General features: G+C 48.5%; 3 protein-coding genes and 1 non-coding gene across 5 annotated transcripts; 1 reads left to right on the top strand and 3 right to left on the bottom strand.

The window, feature by feature from the left end:
• Positions 1–776: 776 nt before the first annotated feature.
• Positions 777–2,826, bottom strand: LOC100822916 (30S ribosomal protein 3, chloroplastic). Its single transcript, XM_003579859.4, has 2 exons — positions 2,502–2,826; positions 777–1,330 (listed from the first exon to the last, which is right to left on the bottom strand). The coding sequence occupies exons 1-2, from the start codon at positions 2,760–2,762 to the stop codon at positions 1,049–1,051; spliced, it is 543 nt and encodes a 180-aa protein (XP_003579907.1). The 5' UTR covers positions 2,763–2,826; the 3' UTR covers positions 777–1,048.
• Positions 2,827–3,863: 1,037 nt separating this feature from the next.
• LOC100822603 (transcription factor MYB106) lies at positions 3,864–6,743 on the bottom strand. The gene is made up of 3 exons (XM_003579858.4): positions 6,310–6,743; positions 6,047–6,176; positions 3,864–5,065 (listed from the first exon to the last, which is right to left on the bottom strand). Exons 1-3 carry the CDS (start codon positions 6,440–6,442, stop codon positions 4,303–4,305), a joined length of 1,026 nt encoding a protein of 341 aa, XP_003579906.1. The 5' UTR covers positions 6,443–6,743; the 3' UTR covers positions 3,864–4,302.
• Positions 6,744–13,661: 6,918 nt separating this feature from the next.
• On the top strand, positions 13,662–13,733 carry TRNAW-CCA. The gene has a single exon. It is a non-coding gene; the product is annotated as a tRNA-Trp (tRNA).
• A 4,554-nt stretch (positions 13,734–18,287) lies between these two features.
• LOC100822294 (NAC domain-containing protein 92) lies at positions 18,288–20,245 on the bottom strand. 2 transcript variants are annotated; one of them, XM_010241688.3, is made up of 4 exons: positions 20,094–20,245; positions 19,632–19,841; positions 19,257–19,522; positions 18,288–19,144 (listed from the first exon to the last, which is right to left on the bottom strand). In XM_010241688.3, exons 2-4 carry the CDS (start codon positions 19,801–19,803, stop codon positions 18,560–18,562), a joined length of 1,023 nt encoding a protein of 340 aa, XP_010239990.1. In that variant the 5' UTR covers positions 19,804–19,841; positions 20,094–20,245; the 3' UTR covers positions 18,288–18,559. The 2 variants fall into 2 exon arrangements, with proteins under 2 accessions (XP_010239990.1, XP_003579905.1); XM_003579857.4 differs by lacking the exon at positions 20,094–20,245 and adding an exon at positions 19,994–20,093.
• Positions 20,246–20,548: the final 303 nt, after the last annotated feature.

The following is a 20,548-nucleotide window of genomic DNA, read 5'->3' as shown; positions in this document are numbered from 1 at the left end:
AATCGAGATAACCACAAGTGTCAATCATCGGATGGGCGAAAACGGCAAGGTGACGAGATTGAGGCCGTGCAGGACATTTCCAAATGGGGGTACACGGCTTCGTCCTTTTCAGGTGTACCTCGCATTTTATACTGACAAAAAGGAGCTCGGATTCCGGACAGCTTCACAAGCAAGTTGCAGATCTCCGACGATTTCGAGTAATTAAAGTGGCATGTTACTTTGTGAGCAAGTGTATATTCGGGGAAGTGCGATTTCTTAAACTAATCGGCAGTCGCTGTAGTCCTTTAATCAATTACTAGTAGTACGACGTAAAAGAAAGATGTTTTATTATAGTCACCGATGCCTGGGAAGTACATCCCATTCATGTGCTTCCCCGTGGCCGAGATGATAAAAGTTCGTGATGTTCTTCCTACGCTTTGACCTGCGGTTCGAGGCCAAGCAAGCAGCCGGCAGGTGCGTCTGCCCCAACTGACTGCCTGCCAACAGCGGCGGGCAGCCGTTTGTAGCGCGCCCAAACCGTGAGAATGGCGCGCCGTGAAAAAAACAACTGCGAAACGGGAGACGTATGCGTATCAGCACGAAAAATCGACACCAAAATGGCTAAATCCGTTTTTCTAGCTGGGCTTGCCCAGTGGACTTGAAATTGGCATAGTGGGCACCCAGGAACAAGGTGGCACACAACGACACAAGGTTACAAACCAATGCTTGTATGGGGACGCAGGAGGCTGAACCTTCCTTACATGTTCATCCCCTGCATGCTTGTTTTCTTCAGGAAATGGTATGAAAATGGTAGGAGTAGTTAGCAAACCAATCATCTTACACGGCTTTGTACATCGTTCACTCCTACCAATTGTTGAACCCAAATCCTCCACCCTTGGGGGGATTAATCAAAACTCATTTCAACATACAGAATCATATGAAAACAGATTTGACTCGATCTAGAGGAACATGTACCATGTGGCTTTAACATTAACAACAGAGAGCCATGTAGATGAAGCAAGAACAAGGACGATAAACAGCTCGTGCGGTTGGGAGAACAGAGAGAAGCTCATGTCGACAAGCTACCGCCGCCCTGCTGCCAGAGGTTGATGATGTCCGTGGCCTGGTTGAGAAGGATGATCATCTGCTTCTGCGAGATCCACTCTTTCTCCTCCAGCTTTGCTCTTAGCTCCTCCCACGCATCTTTCCGTGGCCAGAAGTAGTATGGGCTCAACGGGATGCTACCAAAGCCTGGAACCATCTGATCGAGCGCTATGCCGATGTTCTTCTCCATCCATATGAATTTCAGCACGAGCATGGGATCCTGCCTTTCAGGCACTGCCACCTTGTACTGTCATACATAACTCAATATGTATCAAATTTCCTTATTTTCCAAGATAATCAAATTTCATTCTGGTAATAATTTGGTTTACCCTAGTAAAACTAATTATGCAGCTTTAACACACCTCAGAACACATACAAAAAAGTAAATAAGTATCGGTTCCACTGTAAATTCCCTGATGCCTCTTCTAAACTCTACTGTTGGGTTGTTGAATTATTCTGTCAGGGTGACTCTAGTAAAGTTAAGCATCACACGTTTTAGTTCACGACAGAATAATACAATTAAAATGTTGAACTAAAACTACAGACTAATTTTAAGAAAGACGGCACTTGGTGCAAACCAATTCCATGACCACAGTGCACAGCTCCTCGGTGCTACGATACTGTCATCTCTTGCTTAAACCCAAGTAATAAAGATGGTCAGACAACAAATTCATGTACAGGCTTTCATGCGCACTTCAACACTGCCATGCATCACTTATATGTAGAAGTGTAAAACCACACAAATGCACAGCCATGTGTGAAGAAAAACATCGGTGAAAACAAGCACTGACACCTGGTTTTATCTATGAGCCTAAATGCCTAATCAGTTCGGTAAAAAATACCAATGAACCACAATTGGTTCCTTTGCAAACTTCCTGATGCATCTTCTAAACTCTGCTGTTGGCTGGTTGAATTGTTCTGTCAGCGTGACTCTCACGACTTAATAATCCAATTAAAATGCAGAAATAAAACTGTCACTAAATTTTAATAGAGACGACACTCAGCGGCTCAGCGCAAACTCATTCCATGACCACAGTGCATAGCTTCTCAGTGGTACGATATGTTCATTTCTTGCTTAAAGCAAGCGACAAAGATGGTACAGACTGCAGATTCATATTGTTGTACAGGCTTTCATGTGCACTACCCAATTCTACTAGTGACTCTGCTGAAGTAAAATCATCAGTGGAAAAAGCAAGGACACCTTGTTTTATCTATGAGCACAAATGCCTAATCAGTTCAGTAACAAAACCGATGGACCACAATACAGTTCATTTGCAATGGAATCTAATTGAACTACTTCCACGCCTGACACTAAAATACTGCATTCATCTGACTGGGGTCACTGGGCTACAGTTGATATTAATAACCGCACTAACAGGAAAATGAGCCAAGTTCGGAGCAGTTGAAAAGGCCATTACCTCCTCGCCTTCCACCACGGCGTCAGCATCCGCAGCTCCAACTTCAGGCTCCTCTTCTCCCAACCCGACGAACGACTGCTCCGCTTCGACAGCGGCGGCAGCGAGGCCGCGGAGCGAGCGAAGGGGCAGCCTCCTGCTCTTGAAGTGGACCAGGTGAGGAAGGGAGGAGGTGCTAGGGGAGGCAGGAGATTTGGGTGCAGAGAGGCGGGGGCGCGAGACGAGGGTCGCCGTAGTCGCCGGGTGCACAGACATCGGGAGCATGGTGTTGGGCGTTCAAGGTTTCCTTGATCCGGATAAGAGAGACGATGATGCCCCCTCTCTTATCTTCCCTTCCCCCTTTTTAGCTTCCGGAAGCGAGAAACGGCGGCCCTGGTCCAAGATGGTTTGTGGGCTAAGCCCAGAAAAGCCCAACATGGCAATATAGGTTTCTGTGGGGAAGATCCCCTGGCCCGACTCGGCTTGCCGTGGGCTTTAAATCTTTAGCTCTCGATTATGAATGGCCATCGGGCCAGGCTATTTTGAAAAACCCGAAAGCCCACCAGGCTTGGCCCGTTAGCGTCCGGCCGGCACAAAAATAATCGGGCTGGGCCGGCTCGAGGCTCTGCCTGTGCGACGCTTGGGCTTCCACCTTAGGACCTCGGGCCGGTCCGGCAGCCCGGCACGGCCCATTTATATTTATTTTTTCAGATTAGTACAGGATTAGGATTAGTACAGTTGACCCATTAACCTTCTCAAATCTGACCCAACCTTTCTTTTTCTCTTTTAGCCCACCATTCTTCATGTTTTGACCCAGCCCAACCATTTTTTTTTTCTGTTGCACTGATTTGGCCCATGTGTGAGGCGGGCTTCCTCAGGTCCCGCCGGGCCTTAATGGGCCCGGCCCGGCCCGACTAGGCTCAATGTTGTGCCTGAGCTTGGAGGAGGAGTTTTCATCTTGACTCCTCTATTAATTGTCGGGTTTCACCGGGCCGCGCCCGGGCCAGGTCCATTTAACTCGAGCTGGGCCGGGTCGTTGGCCACCTATACTCTCGACCCATTGGAACCCAACCATTGAAAATTGAAAAGTGATCAATGGTTTACCAAAAGGTAACCGATGCATTTAGGGTGCTATTCTTCGAGAGATTGCATCTAATAGTAAAGATTTTCTTAATGTCGTTTTTGTTTATGAGAATAGATCATCTAATAGAGATGCTCATAATCTAGTTAAAAGCGATCTGTTGCACGGCCGATACACTTGGCTTCTCTAGCCTTGGAGAGATTCCGATGAAACTCTTTCAATTAATTAATAGAGGAAGCGTGTTTCGCTGAGAAAAAAGTAAAAACACATGAAACGCTAAGAATAAGATGTCATAAGAAATGTTGTAAAAAAAGTCACAGGATTTATAAATGCAGGGTAGGACGATCGATTCCGTAACAAGTTTGATTAGCACCCACTATATAGGCCGATGAAACTGGCTGTAAAACTACAACAATTCCAAATAGTAGAAGACTAGAGATTATAGTCGTATAGTTTTGCACAACATGTAAGAAACTTGGCGGAACGAAATAGCGCAACAAATTCCAAGTTTCCAACATCAATGCAACGACCGTCCTTCTAGCTCACAGTTTAATCAGAGCACCTGTCAGATAAAAACCCAAGAACATGATTAACAGCTACCAGCATTAATTAATTAGTCCCCATCTTATTCCACGATCACCAGTGTTCACCACTAACTATTTACTGTGTCATCATGTGCGCCCGCTGGCTGCATGCAGGCAGGCAGGGAGGCAAGCAAGCATCCATGTCTAGAGTCCCCACAACTCAGAACTCCGGCGCCGGCGAATACGCCTCGTGGCCGGCGGGCACGACCACGGACGACGCCGACGAGTTCACCAGGCTCAGTATGCTGTTCCAGTAGTTCTTCTCCTCCTCCGTATCGTGCACCTCGACAACGACATCCGCCTGATCACGAGCGTCGTCGTCCCCCGCCCTCGGGTTCTGGTTCAGAGAACCGTCCAGAAGCATCCCGGTGAACCCGGACCCCGGGAAGCCCGCGGCGTCGACGTGATGATCACCCCAGTGCTGCTGCTGCTCCTTGCACGCGTCCTCGTACGCCTGCTGCATGGGTTGCATGGCGGCGCGCGCGGCGGCGGCCTCGAGGACGGCGGACGCGAGCGCCACCGCCGCCGCGCTGTCAGAGGAGAAGCTGAGCGTGGACGTGGGCGAGTCGAGGCCGGGCGCGGGCGCCGCGTTCAGGTAGTGCTGCTGCTGCTGGTGCGCCGAGGCGGATGATGCCGACGCGGCGAGCGCGCGCAGCTTGGCCTCGCGCGCCAGGCGCGCCTCGGCCTCGAGCCGCGCGCTCTCCCACTGCGCCGTGTGGCTGAGGTGCGCCGCGGCCTTGGCGTGCTGCGCGCCAGCGCCATCTCCAGTGCCCGCCCCGCCGGCGCCGGACGCGTCGGAGCGCGGCTTGTGCGTCACCGGGTCGATGCCCATCTTGGCCAGCCGCTTCTTCAGGTGCGTGTTCCAGTAGTTCTTGATCTCGTTGTCCGTGCGCTTCGGCAGGTGCGTCGCGATCGCCGACCACCTGCATATATACATACACACGCCGATCCCGATCGACGCGCGCCCAAGTTAACTCAGGATTCACAAAAGAATTCTACTACTACTAGTAGTACATCAGCATCAAGAAATGATCATGTCGAAACGAGAGTAACCGGAGAGGTGCGTGGCCGCAAATGGGCGAGATTTAAGAGGTGCATGGCGTAGCACAGAGACTACAGACAGACGGCAGAGACGATAGGGGGAAGCAAGCGTGCGAGTCAAATGGCAAGAGAGCAGGTGGCTACAGTGGACCGAAGCCCGGCCTTGGTCCACGACGATGGGGGGGGGGCTCATCACACTCACTAGCTCTCCATAAATGACAAGCTTGAATGCCGAATCATGCGAAAAAAGAAAGGAAAATTCGGGGGAGAGCCACACATGGCCCAACTTTTTCACACTTTTTCCCACAATTTGATGCGTGCATTCATTAACCAGTTCTTGCTACTCATGCATAGCTGTTCTACACAGGCCAAAGGATGAAGAACAATACTAGTCACTCTCTGCAGCACGGCAAGATAAACAGTGTAGAACACAGAATGCGATGGTTTGCCCTTGTACTGAGATCGCAATTCCAGCTAAAATGTCTTAATTCATGCCGAGGTTAATTCCGCACAATGTTGCGAAAACATGTGTACGGCTCCGTTGCTGCAATTCTGAGAAGACAGAGTACTACATGCAACCATTTTACCATCTCGCTGCTCTCCCAGTCTAAGTACAACTCCGCTACTGCATAACCCCGCATAAATGTGTGAAGACTACGGCGCAGCACGATTAATTACTAGCGTGTTCTTGACTTTCCCGGTCAGCCAGCAACAAGTTGGAGTAGTACCGGCGGTCAAAATTCTCGCGAACCCCCAACCCAGAGCGATCAAATTCGCGTCATGATTACGCAATTAATTTATTTTCTTGAGTGCAGTGCAAAGTGCCAAAGTGGTATAGGACTGGACGATGATCGGTGTGTCACCTGTTCCCGAGAAGAGCGTGGAGCTGGATGATGGTCTGCTCCTCCTGCAAGCTGAACTTGCCCCTCTTGATGTCCGGCCGGAGGTAGTTCGTCCACCGGAGCCGGCAGCTCTTGCCGCACCGCTGCAGCCCTGCAAATCAAAGATCACACGCACCATTTCCATATCAGAAACAATTCAATTATTCAGCCCCGCAGAATGCAGAACCAGCCGGGAATCAACGAGGGGAATTCGAAGGCCATGCAAGAAGAAGGTGCTCACTCACCGGCCTTGGCGGGCAGCGAGCGCCAGCAGCCGTGGCCCTGCTGCTCAATGTAGGCCAGCAGCTTCTGGTCCTCCTCCGGCGTCCACGGCCCCTTCTTCAGCCCCTCCTTCTCGCAGCACGGCGATCGCCCCATCGCGCGATCACGGCAGAGACTCCCTGTCTCTGTCTCTCTCTCTCTCTTGCCCTTTGTTTTCCCTTCCTTGCAAGTTTCTCCCCTTCCCAATTCCTTGCGCTCCCACAAGGGTATAACTATAGCCTGATCAGGGCAATTGACTACGAGAGATCTTCTTGGCAGTGAACTGCGAATGTGACTACGCGTGCAGTAGCAATGTATGCCAGTGAGCAGAGTGACAGAGGGAGGAAAGGCCTCGGTGTATACTGCAGTGTGGCTGGCTGGCTTAGCTTGTGTGTTGTGACTTGTGAGTCGGTGTAGAGGCATAAATATAGAGGAAGCTTTTGCTTTGCCCCTGCAGTGGACTGGGGTCCGGGCGGCGCGAGACGCGATATCTTCTTCGGGCGCTGCGACCCAGGGCGGGCCCAGCAGCCAGCGTGACCGTGCGGGAGGGCAGAACGGGCATTTCCGCACCCCCCCAGAAATCGCGATCCACCCGATCAGAGGGCGTGCATTTAATCTGGGGTCTCTCTGATCAGATGGTCCTGCGCCTTCCTCTTTGCTTGCTTTGCTTTGCTTGCGGCCTCTCTATCGCGCGCTGTGAGTTGGACGGCGTACGGCGTGTCGTCTTCTCCGTGCCCATCGCCGACCCGACCCCCAGGCCCCCGCACGCCTCTTCATGGCACGGACCCTCTCCGCCTAGCTCGCCGCGAGTCACTGTTGCTAGCTTATTACTAGCTCCTGCACATGCACGCATGGATGGATGCCAACAGAATTTAATTTCTCCTTTGTAAACTTTGACATCGACACTGGGTACTATCAATCAAGCGAACGGTTCCGTTGCCATACAAATTTTTACACTCGATCGATCGGATCTCGCGGTGATTTTGTCCGGAGGAACCACAAGAACAGGGCTGCAACGTGTGCCGGCGCCGGCTGGGCGGGCTGCTGAATTGCACCGCTGGCCGGTCCTGTGCGTTGCTGCTGAGAGATGCGTTACTTATTATCGATCGATAATTTGATATGTGCAACATGGCCCGGTTCCGGAACGGGTGATCGGGACTTTCCCCGTCCGTTTGGACGATTGACTTGATGGCAACCGCGGCGGGCGATTTCCGGAAACCATTTTGTTCTACTCATTCAATTCGATGCCGCGCCCATAAGTGGTGCGTGTCAGTTTCAGTTCCCTTTCCCCGGGCTGGGGGTTAAAGTTTTGATGAGCGAGATGCGCCCGCGTCTCCTCTGCTCCTGGTTTACATGGGGTTCTTTCCCTTTGCCGTTTCCAGGGCCTAGGCCATGGCTCGATAGGGGGATCGATCTCACGGCGCATTTGCGCGTCTCTCGCGTCCCCGATTGTGCAGGTGACCGAGGATTAAATTTGCTCTGTTGGGCCCTATGCGTCCTAGCTTGAGTGGTTTCTGAAACTAGAAGGTTCTTCGTTTCGGGTAAGTGCTCCATTCACTCCCTTCGCATTTTCAGTAAGCTTGTCCTATGAGAATTCGGTCGATTAATTATTCCAAAACAAGGAGAGAAGAAAGACTCCATCCCCTTCTTCTTTTTTTCCTTCTTGCCATCCTTAATAATCTCGTGTAGCACTATGGTCATACCATCAAACTCGTGAGGCCAACTGTCTGGTCCAAACATGCATGCAGCGGAGACTACGGAGGAACCCAAAGTATATACTGTAGCAGTGACTAGTGGTGAACGGTGGTGTACGGGTCTAGGGGGGGCTAGCGGAACACTCTGTAAAATCCTGCCACCCTGCAATTGCAAGGCCGGCCTGGGCTCGGCGACACGCAGAATGGCTTTTGCTATTTATTCCGTTGTTCCAATGGCCAATCGCCACAGGACCACGTACGGTGCATGCGCAGCTGCAAGCAGGGATGGAATCATTCGGCGTCCACACAGCACAAGTGCATGTGCGTCTTATCAAAGAACTAACCACGTTTGATCTCGCTTTTTTTTTCCCAAGCCTGTAAACACAGAGAGTCAGATACCGTTGTTTGTGCTTGTTACTATCCAGCAATCCAGCATTCTGGGTTCTGTACCCGGTACGACCCGAGAGGACCATGGTAGCGGCTAAAAGTCAAAATTTTGTGTCCGACCGATGTTTCGTCCAAGAGCGAAATAACTGCCAGATCGATGCAATTAGCGCACTTACCAGCATCAGCAGACTCTCTGTCTCTCTCTACGTTATCCGCTCGCGTTCACTCAAATTTCACATCACGGCACAGATCCAATTTTGCTTCCAGGAACACCTCTTGCCCTTTTCTTCGGATGTGCTACAATCACTTTGCTTCGGTGACCACATAACCATTTCTGTTATCAAGCAGACAAGGAGATCGAACGTACTGACAAACATATCTTAGACCGACGACTTGTCCGATCAACGAGTATCAACGAAAACTTGGTTCTGTAGTCAAAACGCTAAAGACTGCAGAAGAGAATTTCACTGCGTTGTTCCAGCCGGTGTTTAATTAGCGCTTTGCAGCAAGGCAAAATAAACTTGAATTGCCTACTGAAGTAGATCGCCGCCATTAGTACGTACGTACGCATGCGCTAACCCGGTGTCTAGCCTGTAACGGAAAGGAGAGCCCGATGCGTCCATGGCGTGATCCACTGCCCTCGTACCATTCCGGAAATCCTGATGTGGCCATGCCACCAGATCATCAGAAGGCGACGTCTTCTCGGATATATGTTCACGGATTTGCGAAGCCAGGTTCCGGAATTGCTCCGTCCTAGGAACTGAAAGCAATGTGTGTGACGAGAGATGTGCACGGTATTAATGAAAGATGACGATTAAGCCAGAATTATTTGCCACTAAAAAGCATACGAATATTTGCCTCGAATGGGCCTGGGATACAGCCTATCGTCCTGTGTCATCTAGTGATTGTTTGGGTACGCTTTAATTGTATGTACGCTCCATTTTTCTTCTTCTTTGCGGGGAGATCAACACCCGGAGGTTTTTCACTGATGGACCGCGAAAACGTGGGAGGGGTTTTAGCCAGAGACCGAACAGTAAACCGACAGTACAAAGTGAAGTGCAAGTTAATTCAACTGGGGGGGATGTACGTACTGACAGTCTGACATGGTCAATGTTCATGTTGGATGGACCAGCAAGCGGATCGATATCACGAGAGGAATCTCGTATTTATAGCTCTCCGCGGATTTGCAATGCAGAGAGGGAAGTTCCTTTGAAAATACATGAAAAATTCTGAATGTGTTTGTGAGAAATGAAAACTTCGGATTGTTGCGAACTTGCGATCTCATGCTTTCATGCATGAGTGTGTGTAATAGTGTACATGGACCCATACGTCGAGGAACATGCAAGGGCGCACCACTTAAATGCGCCTGCGTTCGCTTTATTATTGTGCAAAAACGTGGTCCTCATAAACCTTTATTTGGATATATTTCTGTATATTTTCCGGCTACATGGGTTTCCCTGGCTTTTGGCAGCAGCACCCTGGGCCGAGCAGGCAAGTATTTAAAGTGTGTACCACTCTCCTTTCTCTGATCTTCTCCTTTTCATTTGTCCACTTTTCCAAGAAAATGATCTCATATTGTACTCAGCATTCAATTTTCTGCTCTCAGGTCAGCTATACAGAGTGTGGAGCATTTGGTTTGCTTCAAACGGGCAACCAAGATGTGCTAGGGTTTTACAATCATTCACTGGAGCGTATACTAAATGCAAGATAGAAAATTGTTTATCATCACTATGATAAAATAAAACGCACTCACGATCTTTTGTCCAATTAATCCAAAGAGCGTCACAAGCAATTCAAATCTGTGCAGCAAAATGTAGAGTATATTCAATTATTCATTTGAGTTGAAATTAAGGGGTAAGAAAATTGGAATTAAATTTATAATTACCTTTTTATGTTACCATAACTAAATTCAAATTCAAATTCAGGAACCTTTTTTAAAGTCAAAAATTTGTATTATAAATTAGATATATTTTTACAAATCTCAAATCTTCCAAAAAAAATTTGAAATTCCTTTGAATCAACGAAGCACTAATGTTCTTAAATATGTTAATTTGACTAAGTTTTTCTTGAATTGAGCGGTTGTTGTCATTATAGCATACACAAAGGTTAAACGAGAAATTATTCACCTTCATCGGTGGAGGTTGCTTTTGTCTTGCTACTGGCTACTCTCTTAAATTTGATGCCTCAATGTACATCTTTACTCCTATAAAAGACTCGGGGGCTGTTTGGATGAAGGCCTGAGAACATATGCCTGGCCGGAAGCTGTGGCTGAGAGCTGCCATGTTACCTGTTTGGTTAAAGTCCTAAGAAGCTCCATGACACAGGCATTGTTTCCTCCCACGCTCAGGCCTGGGAAAGAGGAGGCCTGACTCTGGCTAACACATAGAGCAAGAAAACATGTTTTTTAAGCCTCAGGCTTTTGTAGAACACATGCTTCCAACCAAACAACAAATCCCTACACTTGCCTGGCCAGCCAAGTGTATTAAAATCTCAGGCTACCTCCAAGCGTTACTTTTTCTTAGGCAGGTTGGTTAGGGCACCAACCAAACAGGCCCTCAATTGGTGGCAGCAGTCGTCGCCTTCGAATCACATCACTTATTCGTTTTTTTGACTTGTTGATCTAGCACATTGAAATGAGAATGAATATGAATTATGTCATATAAGATAACAAATAATCAAATAATAGCAGAAAAAAATAACATGTACTTTCTTAGTATTGAATTGCATGTGCTAGCCATCTGAACCAAAAACCTCCGCTCTTATACCATATTGAATTGCATGTGCTAGCCATCTGAACCAAAAGTCCGAACTGATAAAAAGAGGGTAAACAATTTACTTCAACACTTAGCCTGTTGTAAAGTGCAACTATTGCGCTAGCATATTTTTTGAAGGTAGGCGCAGGCGAGATATCTAAGCTTTCAGAACAGAGGTCGTGCATCTTCAGAACATATGTCATGCATCTACGGAACAGACGTGAAATATGTAAGCACCTAGATAAGAGGTGATCACAAGGCCGACATCACATTTATGCCCCTTTTAAATGGTTGTTTTAGTAGTTACTCGAGTCTGTATCATGGTACTAATGCTGATACAAGAAATCTACAGTGGCCGTAAGCCTTGGCAAAGGTTTTCGCAATTTCACAGGACTTGAGTGAGCGTCCATCTTAACTTTATTTCCGATATTTTATACAGAAACAAATTCGTCCCATACAGTACTGCCATGGTATAGTAGGTCGATCGCACTGCGACAGTGCGACTGCAATTAAGGTTGCATGATATACAATTAATTTTCAGGAAAAAGAAAGGAAAAGAGTAATTACCGGTGGTATTTACGTTCACTAGTGTGTACTAACGTCCGCCAAATGCAAGTTACGGTGTCGCATGCGTGATTACCTTGAGGCAGAGCAGTAATATTACCTGCCTGCCTACTTTTTGTTTGTTTTTCGCGGATCAGAGGAATTAAAAGTAGTCGTACCGGCCACCGTACTGGTTCCAACCTCCAATGGATCCGTCAGTTGAGTACGACGACGGCGTACCAACTGGGCTACTGGTCTACTACTACTGTACGTACGTACGAGTACGTAGTGCCTAGAGATGCTTTGGCCAATATGGTAGCCAGCGACAGGTCTGGTCTTCCAGCTTTATGGCAGGGTACTGTATTACCGTACTGCTGTATTCTGATGTTTCTTTGTAGGCGTACGGGATCAGTTATCGCCATACGTGTTTGCAGATCACGTAGGTGCAGCTAAGCAATACGCTGATAACGGTGCAAAGAAAGTTAGATGATGAATAGTCTGATTCTAAATTACATGTATATAAACGTTTCTTAAGAATAAATATATTCATATTTGGATAAATTTGAGACAATAATTTAGTATCGGAGGGAGTAGTATAAATTCCAATCCATTGTACTGTACATTCGTGTCTCGTAGGAAGGTTATACTTAGAGAGAAATGGAGGGATGAAACGAATGCAACTTTCTTGGATCCCGTTTAGAGACCACGTACGGCATCAGTACCTTCAGTCAAATCCATATTTTGTTTCTTTTCGCTCTCTCCGGTACTGCACGCCGGAACTGCAGTGGTACGAACTCGGCCACGCCAGGCCGTGCGTCCGGACTCTTCAGATCGGTGAATGGGGCTACAGTAGGCGTACGTAAAACGTGTACCCCGGCTAGCTACCGCGCGCTGGACACGTACCCGTTGCGTACGTGCACGGAATTAAAAAAAGGAGACCACGCCAACCAGTCGACGGTCGATCTCGATCCCGTCTCCGAAAGAATGAATCAGACGGGACGGGACGGGATCGGGTGGACCGATCGGAAAGACAGCACCACGTGATCGGTGGTTACTGCGAGGCTCGCGGGAGGAAGGACCGGCTATTTCGGCCACACCAAGTTAATGGCCAACCAGGCCTCCTCGGCTCCTCACCGCCGCTATTGGTCTGCGGTGGCGCCCTGGTGGGGTGATTCCGGCAGCTGCATAGGATGCTTCGGGGTCGGATCGAGCGGCAAGTCGTGGTTCTGGACTTGTGGTCCAGCTGCATACGGACGGCCCCTGATTCACAGAGTTCATGCAGCGGTCAGAGTTTGCCTGTGGCCATGTGTGGGTACAAGGTTAGAACAGAACGTACTGTAGTAGAAAAAGGATCAAAGGGATGTGTGGAAGTGGGTGTGCGCCTGGTTTCGTCTCTTTCTATTTTAGTCCAGTTGTCAATCAGCCTCAGAAAGTAAGAAAAGCAAAAGCGCTGGGCGGGCTCATGTGGATTGTCCATGCAACTATGTACACCGCAGTTGTTTGAAATTATGCTTCAGTTTTAGGAGTCTATATATTGGCTTTGCATTGATCAGGATAACATATTTAGAACACTTCTTTTAATTTAGTACTCCCTTGGCTGCAAAATGTACCGGGTATAACTTTCGTTAGCCATGAACTTTGATTAAAAAAATTATAGCAAAATGCATCAACATACCAAGATACCATGTAAATATATTTCACAATGGATCTAAAGATATTCATTTCGCACCGTAAATGTTGTTGTAAAGTTGGTCAAAGTTTAGAAAAATTGAGCATAAAAAAAACTTATGCATTATATTTTAGAATTTATGATCTAAAATACAATTGTATTCTTGATACAACTACAAGATTTATCCCGTCAAAAAAATTCTATCGTGTACGCACAAGCAGTTAGAAAGGTTTGGAATCTCCTCAGTTCAGTTTTGTAAAATACGTTTTATATGTTCCAACAATATCACCGGATCCGTGGCGCAATGGTAGCGCGTCTGACTCCAGATCAGAAGGTTGCGTGTTCGATTCACGTCGGGTTCAATACCCCGAACTTAATCCGGATTCCCTTTTGTAATCGCCATTTCTGTAATTTTGGGCCGCATTAGGCTTTTAGTTCCCAGGTAGTAGTGGGCCTTTCGTTCCTTGAGGCCAAAATGTGTTGTGAAGTGCGTACTAGTTAAATTGCCTTTGGGCCTTTCAATCACTGAGAGGGACGTTGTTATTGCCGTATATCCTTGTTAGTACTACAAATCCAGTGCATAATCGGAGTTCAGCATGCAGAAATGTCTTGGCATAAACGCCCTCGAGTTATACTGAATTTTCTGATCCGAGGCAACAATATATATGCATCCAATCGACGGAGAAATTTATACACGTTTCGATCCCGTCAACGTCGACACGCATCTCTTGACGCTCGATTGATTCACTGGACGCATGCATGTCAGATCGATCAATCGCGTCGGTACAAGCCAAAGTGCCGACGTCCTGCACAGCAAACCCAGATGGAGGCCGAGTAACTACGGCCGTCGGCCGGCTAGTAACTAAAGTCACGTTGCTTGTGTGCACGGCTATTTAACGTACGGGACGAAGTTCCCATGAGCCATGACACGTCCTGCACAGCAAACCGGAAAGAAGGTTACAAAACGCTGAGAGAGAGGACATGGGAATAATTTCCCGTGGTGACAGTTCCCATGACACATCAGGGTTGGAATCTAATGCCCACTTGGGGTCTGTTTCCTTGTTCAATTCTTTTGCATGGATTTGCTCTCTTTAATTAATTATAATTTTGGTGCGTGTGGGGTTCCATAGCATGATCTAGGTTCTTTTTTTTTCCTTCCTCCCCGAAAGGAACTTTTTTTTTTTAAAGGATCCCGAAAGGAACTTAATTGACCGTTGAGTTCGCCAAATCAAATCACGCGACAACTAAACATCGCAATTAAAACTTATCGAAAGCATTATTCTCTAGACTAGATGGAACAGATCAAGAGCATTTGTGTAGCGGGTGAGACCTGACCTCACAACGTAATTAATTTCTCAACGAGACTAGCTAGCGGTCGTGATTAATTAGTGAAGGGTCGATGACAGGCTATCACGCTGCTAGCAAGAGATAGGGACGGATAGAGAAACCCCGCGTCCACGGCTTTCCGTTTTCAGAAGTGGTCTCCCTCTCGTCTCTGCGGTGGAGAGGAAGAGACGGAATTGTCCTTTTCCGTTCTGTTGTGCACACATCACGACTTCCGAAAGCACGGAGACACACGGACGGACGGACGGAAGGGGCAGGACGGTGAAAGGCATGGCAAACTTGACGAGCAGAGCAGGGCTGTAAATTTTTCCCAGGGCGACACACGGGGGCAGGACGGTGAAAAGACTGGAAGACGTGTCAGACTTTTATCAGAACTTGACAAGGGCACGGTAAAACGACGATTCACCATGTGCAGTTGTTGCAGTTGTTGCGCAGGGATGTTAGATTTTTCTAATTAGTTTTTGCTTTTTTCTCTATTTTTCCCGTCCTCTCCACTTTCACTCTTCTCAACTTTTGATTTTCGTGAGTTTTGGTCCTCAACTATTTACCTTTTCAACTTTTGGTTTCTGATTTTTCGGTTTTCAAAATTCATACAATTTCAAAAGTTTGTGGAACAATGATGAGACCCATGCTGAGATTTGTGACGCCTTCCTGCGGTAGAGGCTCTCCTGGCGGCAGCAACGCATGCCTGACGTCATGTGGTGATAGAAAAACCCTCGAGGGCAAGCAGCGGCAGCGTTTAGAGCGGGAGAGGGAGAGAGGACGATATAAGGAAGTGAGAGAATGGAAGAAAGAGAGAAGGGTGGTAGGGCCGTGTGGACGCATTTAGTATCGACCGCACCACACGGTACCTCACGAAATAGTGATTTTAGATATGTTGAACTATTTCTTAAATATTTGTGATAGACCGGATCAAATTTAAACACCAAAATTCGAGTTTCAACTAGATTTAACATCTGGTCCTCATTCTAACATGCTTGCCTTACTTGTCTGGAAAACAAAAAAGAGGGCAATCCATGAACTCACGGAATACAAATCTTTAAGGGCATGTTCGGTAACCCTCCAACTTCTGGCTTCTTGTAAATTCAACTCGGAGCAGCACCGAACACAAAAACTCCAAGAAGCTAGATCGAAGAAGCTAGCCCAATTCCTTTCACAAAACACGGAGCACATCTTTTGGAGATTCCCAGAACTAAAAAACACGGAGCAGACCGAAATTACGGAAGATGTGCCACCGCCAAATGAAAACCGGTTTGACGCGCATCTATTTCTCTCCCCATCGTCTCTTTCCCGATACCCTTCTCCTTCCCAACCCCCAACTCGCCCAGTGCCAAAACAAAAGCTCACCTAGTCCCGATGCGGGAGCCCTAGCCGCCGCCGGATGGGCCTTCCTCGCGTCTGTCCCCGCATCTGGTAGCCACCCCAACGCCTCCCCTTCTCCTCCTCCTCCCCGTTCTCCTTCGCACTGAAGCAGCATCCGGGACGACCGACCCACACACCGACGAGGCCACCTCGACTTCATCGCGAGCTGGCGGTCCGGCGGCGACCTCCTCCTCCTCCCCTGGCACGCCCCTCCCTGACCACGACCTCGTCCGCTCCGCCGCAAGCTGCGTTGACCCGGCCACATCCACCCCCTGCCTCCACCCTGTCCGGCCACCTCCGCCGCCGCATCCATATCGAAGCATGAGCCGGCTGCTCGCGGCCTCCTCCTCCTCCTCCTCCTAAGTTCTCCGGTGGCCTACTCTCGTCCGCTCGTCGCGAGCTGCCTCGACCCGGCCTCCTCATCGATGCTCCAGGACTCGATTTTCTCTCCTGGCTGGCCTGTGATGCTCTGCTGCTAATTCCAGCAAACGGGATGAAGAGGGCTTGGCGGTGGCTGGCCGTTAATGGGCTTCCAGCCCGGTACAAAGGAATGAGTTGTGCCGAACATTTTGTGCTCCAGATCGGAAGCAGAAGTGGGAACAGGAAGCAGGATCTGAGGATTTTCGGGACGCCAGGCCGTTGCCGAACACACTCTTAGTCCATAAGTTCATTTAAAAGAACAATTTGGTTCAGAATCCCCTAATGTGGACGAGGTCTGCCATCATGTTAATGTGGCGGTTTTTGACCGCCAAGAAGCATGAGAGGACTTTTGGCAATTTCTTGAACTCCCTAGGACGACCCGCCAATGGTGGCTGCTTTGCCTCCTGATGATGCATCCGACGTGGAGCATGTACCTCTCGGTAGGACTTGCCACACATAGGATGCATATCAGTGTTCAACGGCCTCTGGCACTTTGCCGGCATGTACTCCTTCTTACAGTGTCCAACTGACGACTCCAACACGTTTTAGTGGCATGCCCTCACACCGCTTGGATCATTCGGGTAGTGCAAAAATCTGTAAAGAAAAAATAGAACCCAACAAGACTCCCTTCTACATGTTGCCATCCAAAAACGCCACGTCAACATGCCACCACAGCAGCTCTTGTCTGTCTTGTGTGATTTTGGACCAAAATAGTCGAGCTGAATGATTTTACGGATCAAAGTGTGCATTTTCTAAATTTGTGGACTAAAAGCATCCCATTTCCGGCCTAGAATGATTTTTTTTCTAGAATAATTGAACTACGGAGTAGCAGGAAAGAAAAAAGCGGATGCAAGCAAACTTAATATCTGCAGAGTTAGGAGTAGGCTGCGGATAACACACTAGGAAAGTACGAAGCCCCGTCAAATCGACACTTGTACCCCTTCCGAAATATTTAATCAGACAGGAGGGGAGTATAATTCCAGATGGAGATGATGTCCAGAGATACGAGACACTCTAGACAGAGAGGAGATATCATAAATTTATGGGAGAGGTGCCCTACCCAGACGGCACAATAGGATCTAGAAACTGCACACTCGTCGTTGCCCCATTTGCTAGCTCAATTTGCTATGTCAGGGAACCCCTGATTACTAGTTAGCTGACCTAACCGCGCCCCCCCCCCCCCCCGCTGCTTCCTGTAATATAATTCTCATGAGCCGGATCCACAAGGATTTTGATTGAAAACCAACGAAGGCTATACCCCGTCAGATGCCAAGGACCTGATCATATCATTCGGGGGCTCCACAAGGGCATTGAGACAAGGGCATGGGGAACCAAATATGTGACACAAGTGAGGTGTGTTCTCTTGTGGCTTGCCAACCTCAGCAGCTCCCCTCCCACCCATCATGTCATGCGCACTGTACGAAGGGTGGCGACGTACGTTGATGTTGAATGTGATCGCCTCAAGGACGTACACTAATTGGGATTAGATTTGCGTGTGATGGTTGAGATATGCTAGTCATGGGCCAAAGGCAGCAAGATAGTAATGCTGCATAGCTCCAGCACCACCGAATCATTAAGGCCTAATTGCTAGATTAGCTACTAGAACTAGCCCCCGCTGTCACACCGAGTCAAACTGTTAGGTTCAAGGGATGAGATCATCGCAAACACTATTGTGGCAAACAAAGCTACTTACAGAGAACCAATTAAGTCTAACTGACTTTGCTAACGATAGGACTTGCTATAAAGAACTTAATTAGCTAGGAGTACCGCTTAATTCAAGGAACCTGATCTCGCCAAGATGGAATTGGATTAACCTGGTAAAATGATGATGGACTATATGGATGGATCAATACAATAATGCTAATTACACTCCCAAATCACCACACGAAGGAATCTACAAACTATATGTACAGACAGTGAAGCTATATCATTCATAGCTCCGATCCGGTGCATGCATATGCCTCTCCATCATATATCTCGCAGGGTTTATTTACAGTAAGTAATAAGGCACCGGCAAATGCACTAACGATATAATTCAATCAATCAATATTCCCTTAATTAACTAGTAGCCCCAGAGCGCGGGCTCATGGTCGAACTTTTGGGCGCCGCCGGAGGAAGAAGAGATCTCGGGGTGCACGTCGGAGGTGAGCCCGGTGTCCTGCGACGCGCTCATCAGCATCTCCTTGCACGCGGCAGCGGCCGGCTGCTGCTGCTGCTTGCACGGCGCTGCCATGTCGAGGCCGCGGTACCCGCTGCTGCTCTCGAGGAGCTGCACCAGCCCGTACTGCGCGTAGTTCGCCAAGAACGGCGTGGAAGAGGAGGACGCGGCGCCTAGGCCGCCGTGATGGTGATCGTCGGCTGTTGCGCTGTTGAAGAAGTGGCCGTGGCCGTGGCCGTGGCCGCCCGCCGCCTCCAGCGCGTTGTTGGAGAAGCAGGTCACGTGTGCAGCGGCCGGGTCGACGAAGCCGGAGCCGGACATGTCCAAGAGCGGAGGGAGCTGTGTAGTACCGACGGCGGCCATGGAGGACGTCCCTATCGTGTCTTCCATCCCCATGGCGCCTTTCTTCACTGCCGCCGACGCCGACGCCGACGACGCTACTACGCCCACCAGGCTCTTCTTGAACACCCTGCACAACACCCACTCGTTCTACAAAGAAAACGTAGGCATAATTAAGGCGGTTAATACCGATGAATCATGCACGAAAGTAAGTAAGGATCAGGAAACTAGACATCCATATGTATTATGATGCGATCTTTACCTTGGACGATGCGGTGGACTTGCCGTGGAGGCGGTACTCGTGCATGACCCAGCCGGACTTCTCGCCCTTGGGCGCACGCCCCGTGTAGAAGACGAGCGTCTTCTTCATGCCGACGAGGGTTCCCTTGCCCCTGAAGATGTCCTTGTCCTTGCCCGTGGCCTTCCAGTACCCGGACTCCGTCGCCCGGTTCGTCCTCAGGCCCGTCGGGTACTTGCGGTCCTTGAGGCAGAAGAAGTACCATTCCTTCTCCCCCATCCTAGCCAGCGCTGCATATATATGCATGGCACACGAACCTTCTTCAGCTCATACATATAGTTATGGTTTGTGCGTGCATGTGCAGAAGCTAAAAGGAGATCGATACAGGTGCTAGCTTACATGGCAGGTCCCATGGCTCGCACTTGTTGAGGTCGGCCTCGGAGACGGCGAACGCCGTGAAGCGGGCGTCGGCGACCTTCTTGGCCAGGTAGTGCGTGATGAGCTCCTCGTCCGTCGGGTGGAAGCGGAAGCCCGGCGGGAGGTCCATGGCCTGCTGCTCCTCGTGCTCCATATGGATTGGTTCTGCAAATCAACTCCTTATGAATTCCCCTGAAACGAACATTGGTAGTACATAGAGATCAATATTGGGGATTTAGGCATGGAAACAAATTAATCAGCAACGCCAGTATGCGTAACACACTTGATCTATTAGCGAGAAACAAATCAGATAAGCTTGAATAACAATCATGAAAGAGAAGTACAAGGAAGGCATGCACGAAGCTAGAATCCATTAGACAGAGCACCGAGGGAAGATGGAAAGAGAGAGAGATAGGAAATGTGATAATAAGGCAATTAAATTACCTTTTGGAACTGATATTGGAGTCAATTGGAAACAGATCCAAGGGGAGTTGCTGAGAGAAAATATAAAGCGAGATGGAGGTGATGCCGCCTTAAATACTAGAATTTCTAGTCTTGACGCCAGAGGAGGGATCCTTTTAGTAGAAAGAGACGTGGTGGGTGAAGGAACTCAACGGAGATGGTTCTACATATATCGGGCGTGGTTGAGCTGACCAAATTAAACACAGTGTTATTTCTTCCCCGGTTGTTTGAAATTTTCTCTAGTTTCAAACTTTCAATCACATTTCGATCTAGTTAAGTCTTTGGATCAACAGACAGTTATCATCACCTTTAAACCAATCCATATGGAGTATAATAACCTACAAACTTAAAACTGAACTGAAGCTGCACACCTTCAGAGTACAATTTCAGATGCCCAACGGAGATTTAAATATTCAAAGCATCTGAGAATTAGAAAA

This window comes from Brachypodium distachyon, chromosome 5, assembly GCF_000005505.3.
Source record: "Brachypodium distachyon strain Bd21 chromosome 5, Brachypodium_distachyon_v3.0, whole genome shotgun sequence".
NCBI lineage: Eukaryota > Viridiplantae > Streptophyta > Magnoliopsida > Poales > Poaceae > Brachypodium > Brachypodium distachyon.
Note: the sequence above shows the minus strand (reverse complement) of the source record. Positions and strands in the feature narration are given on the sequence as shown.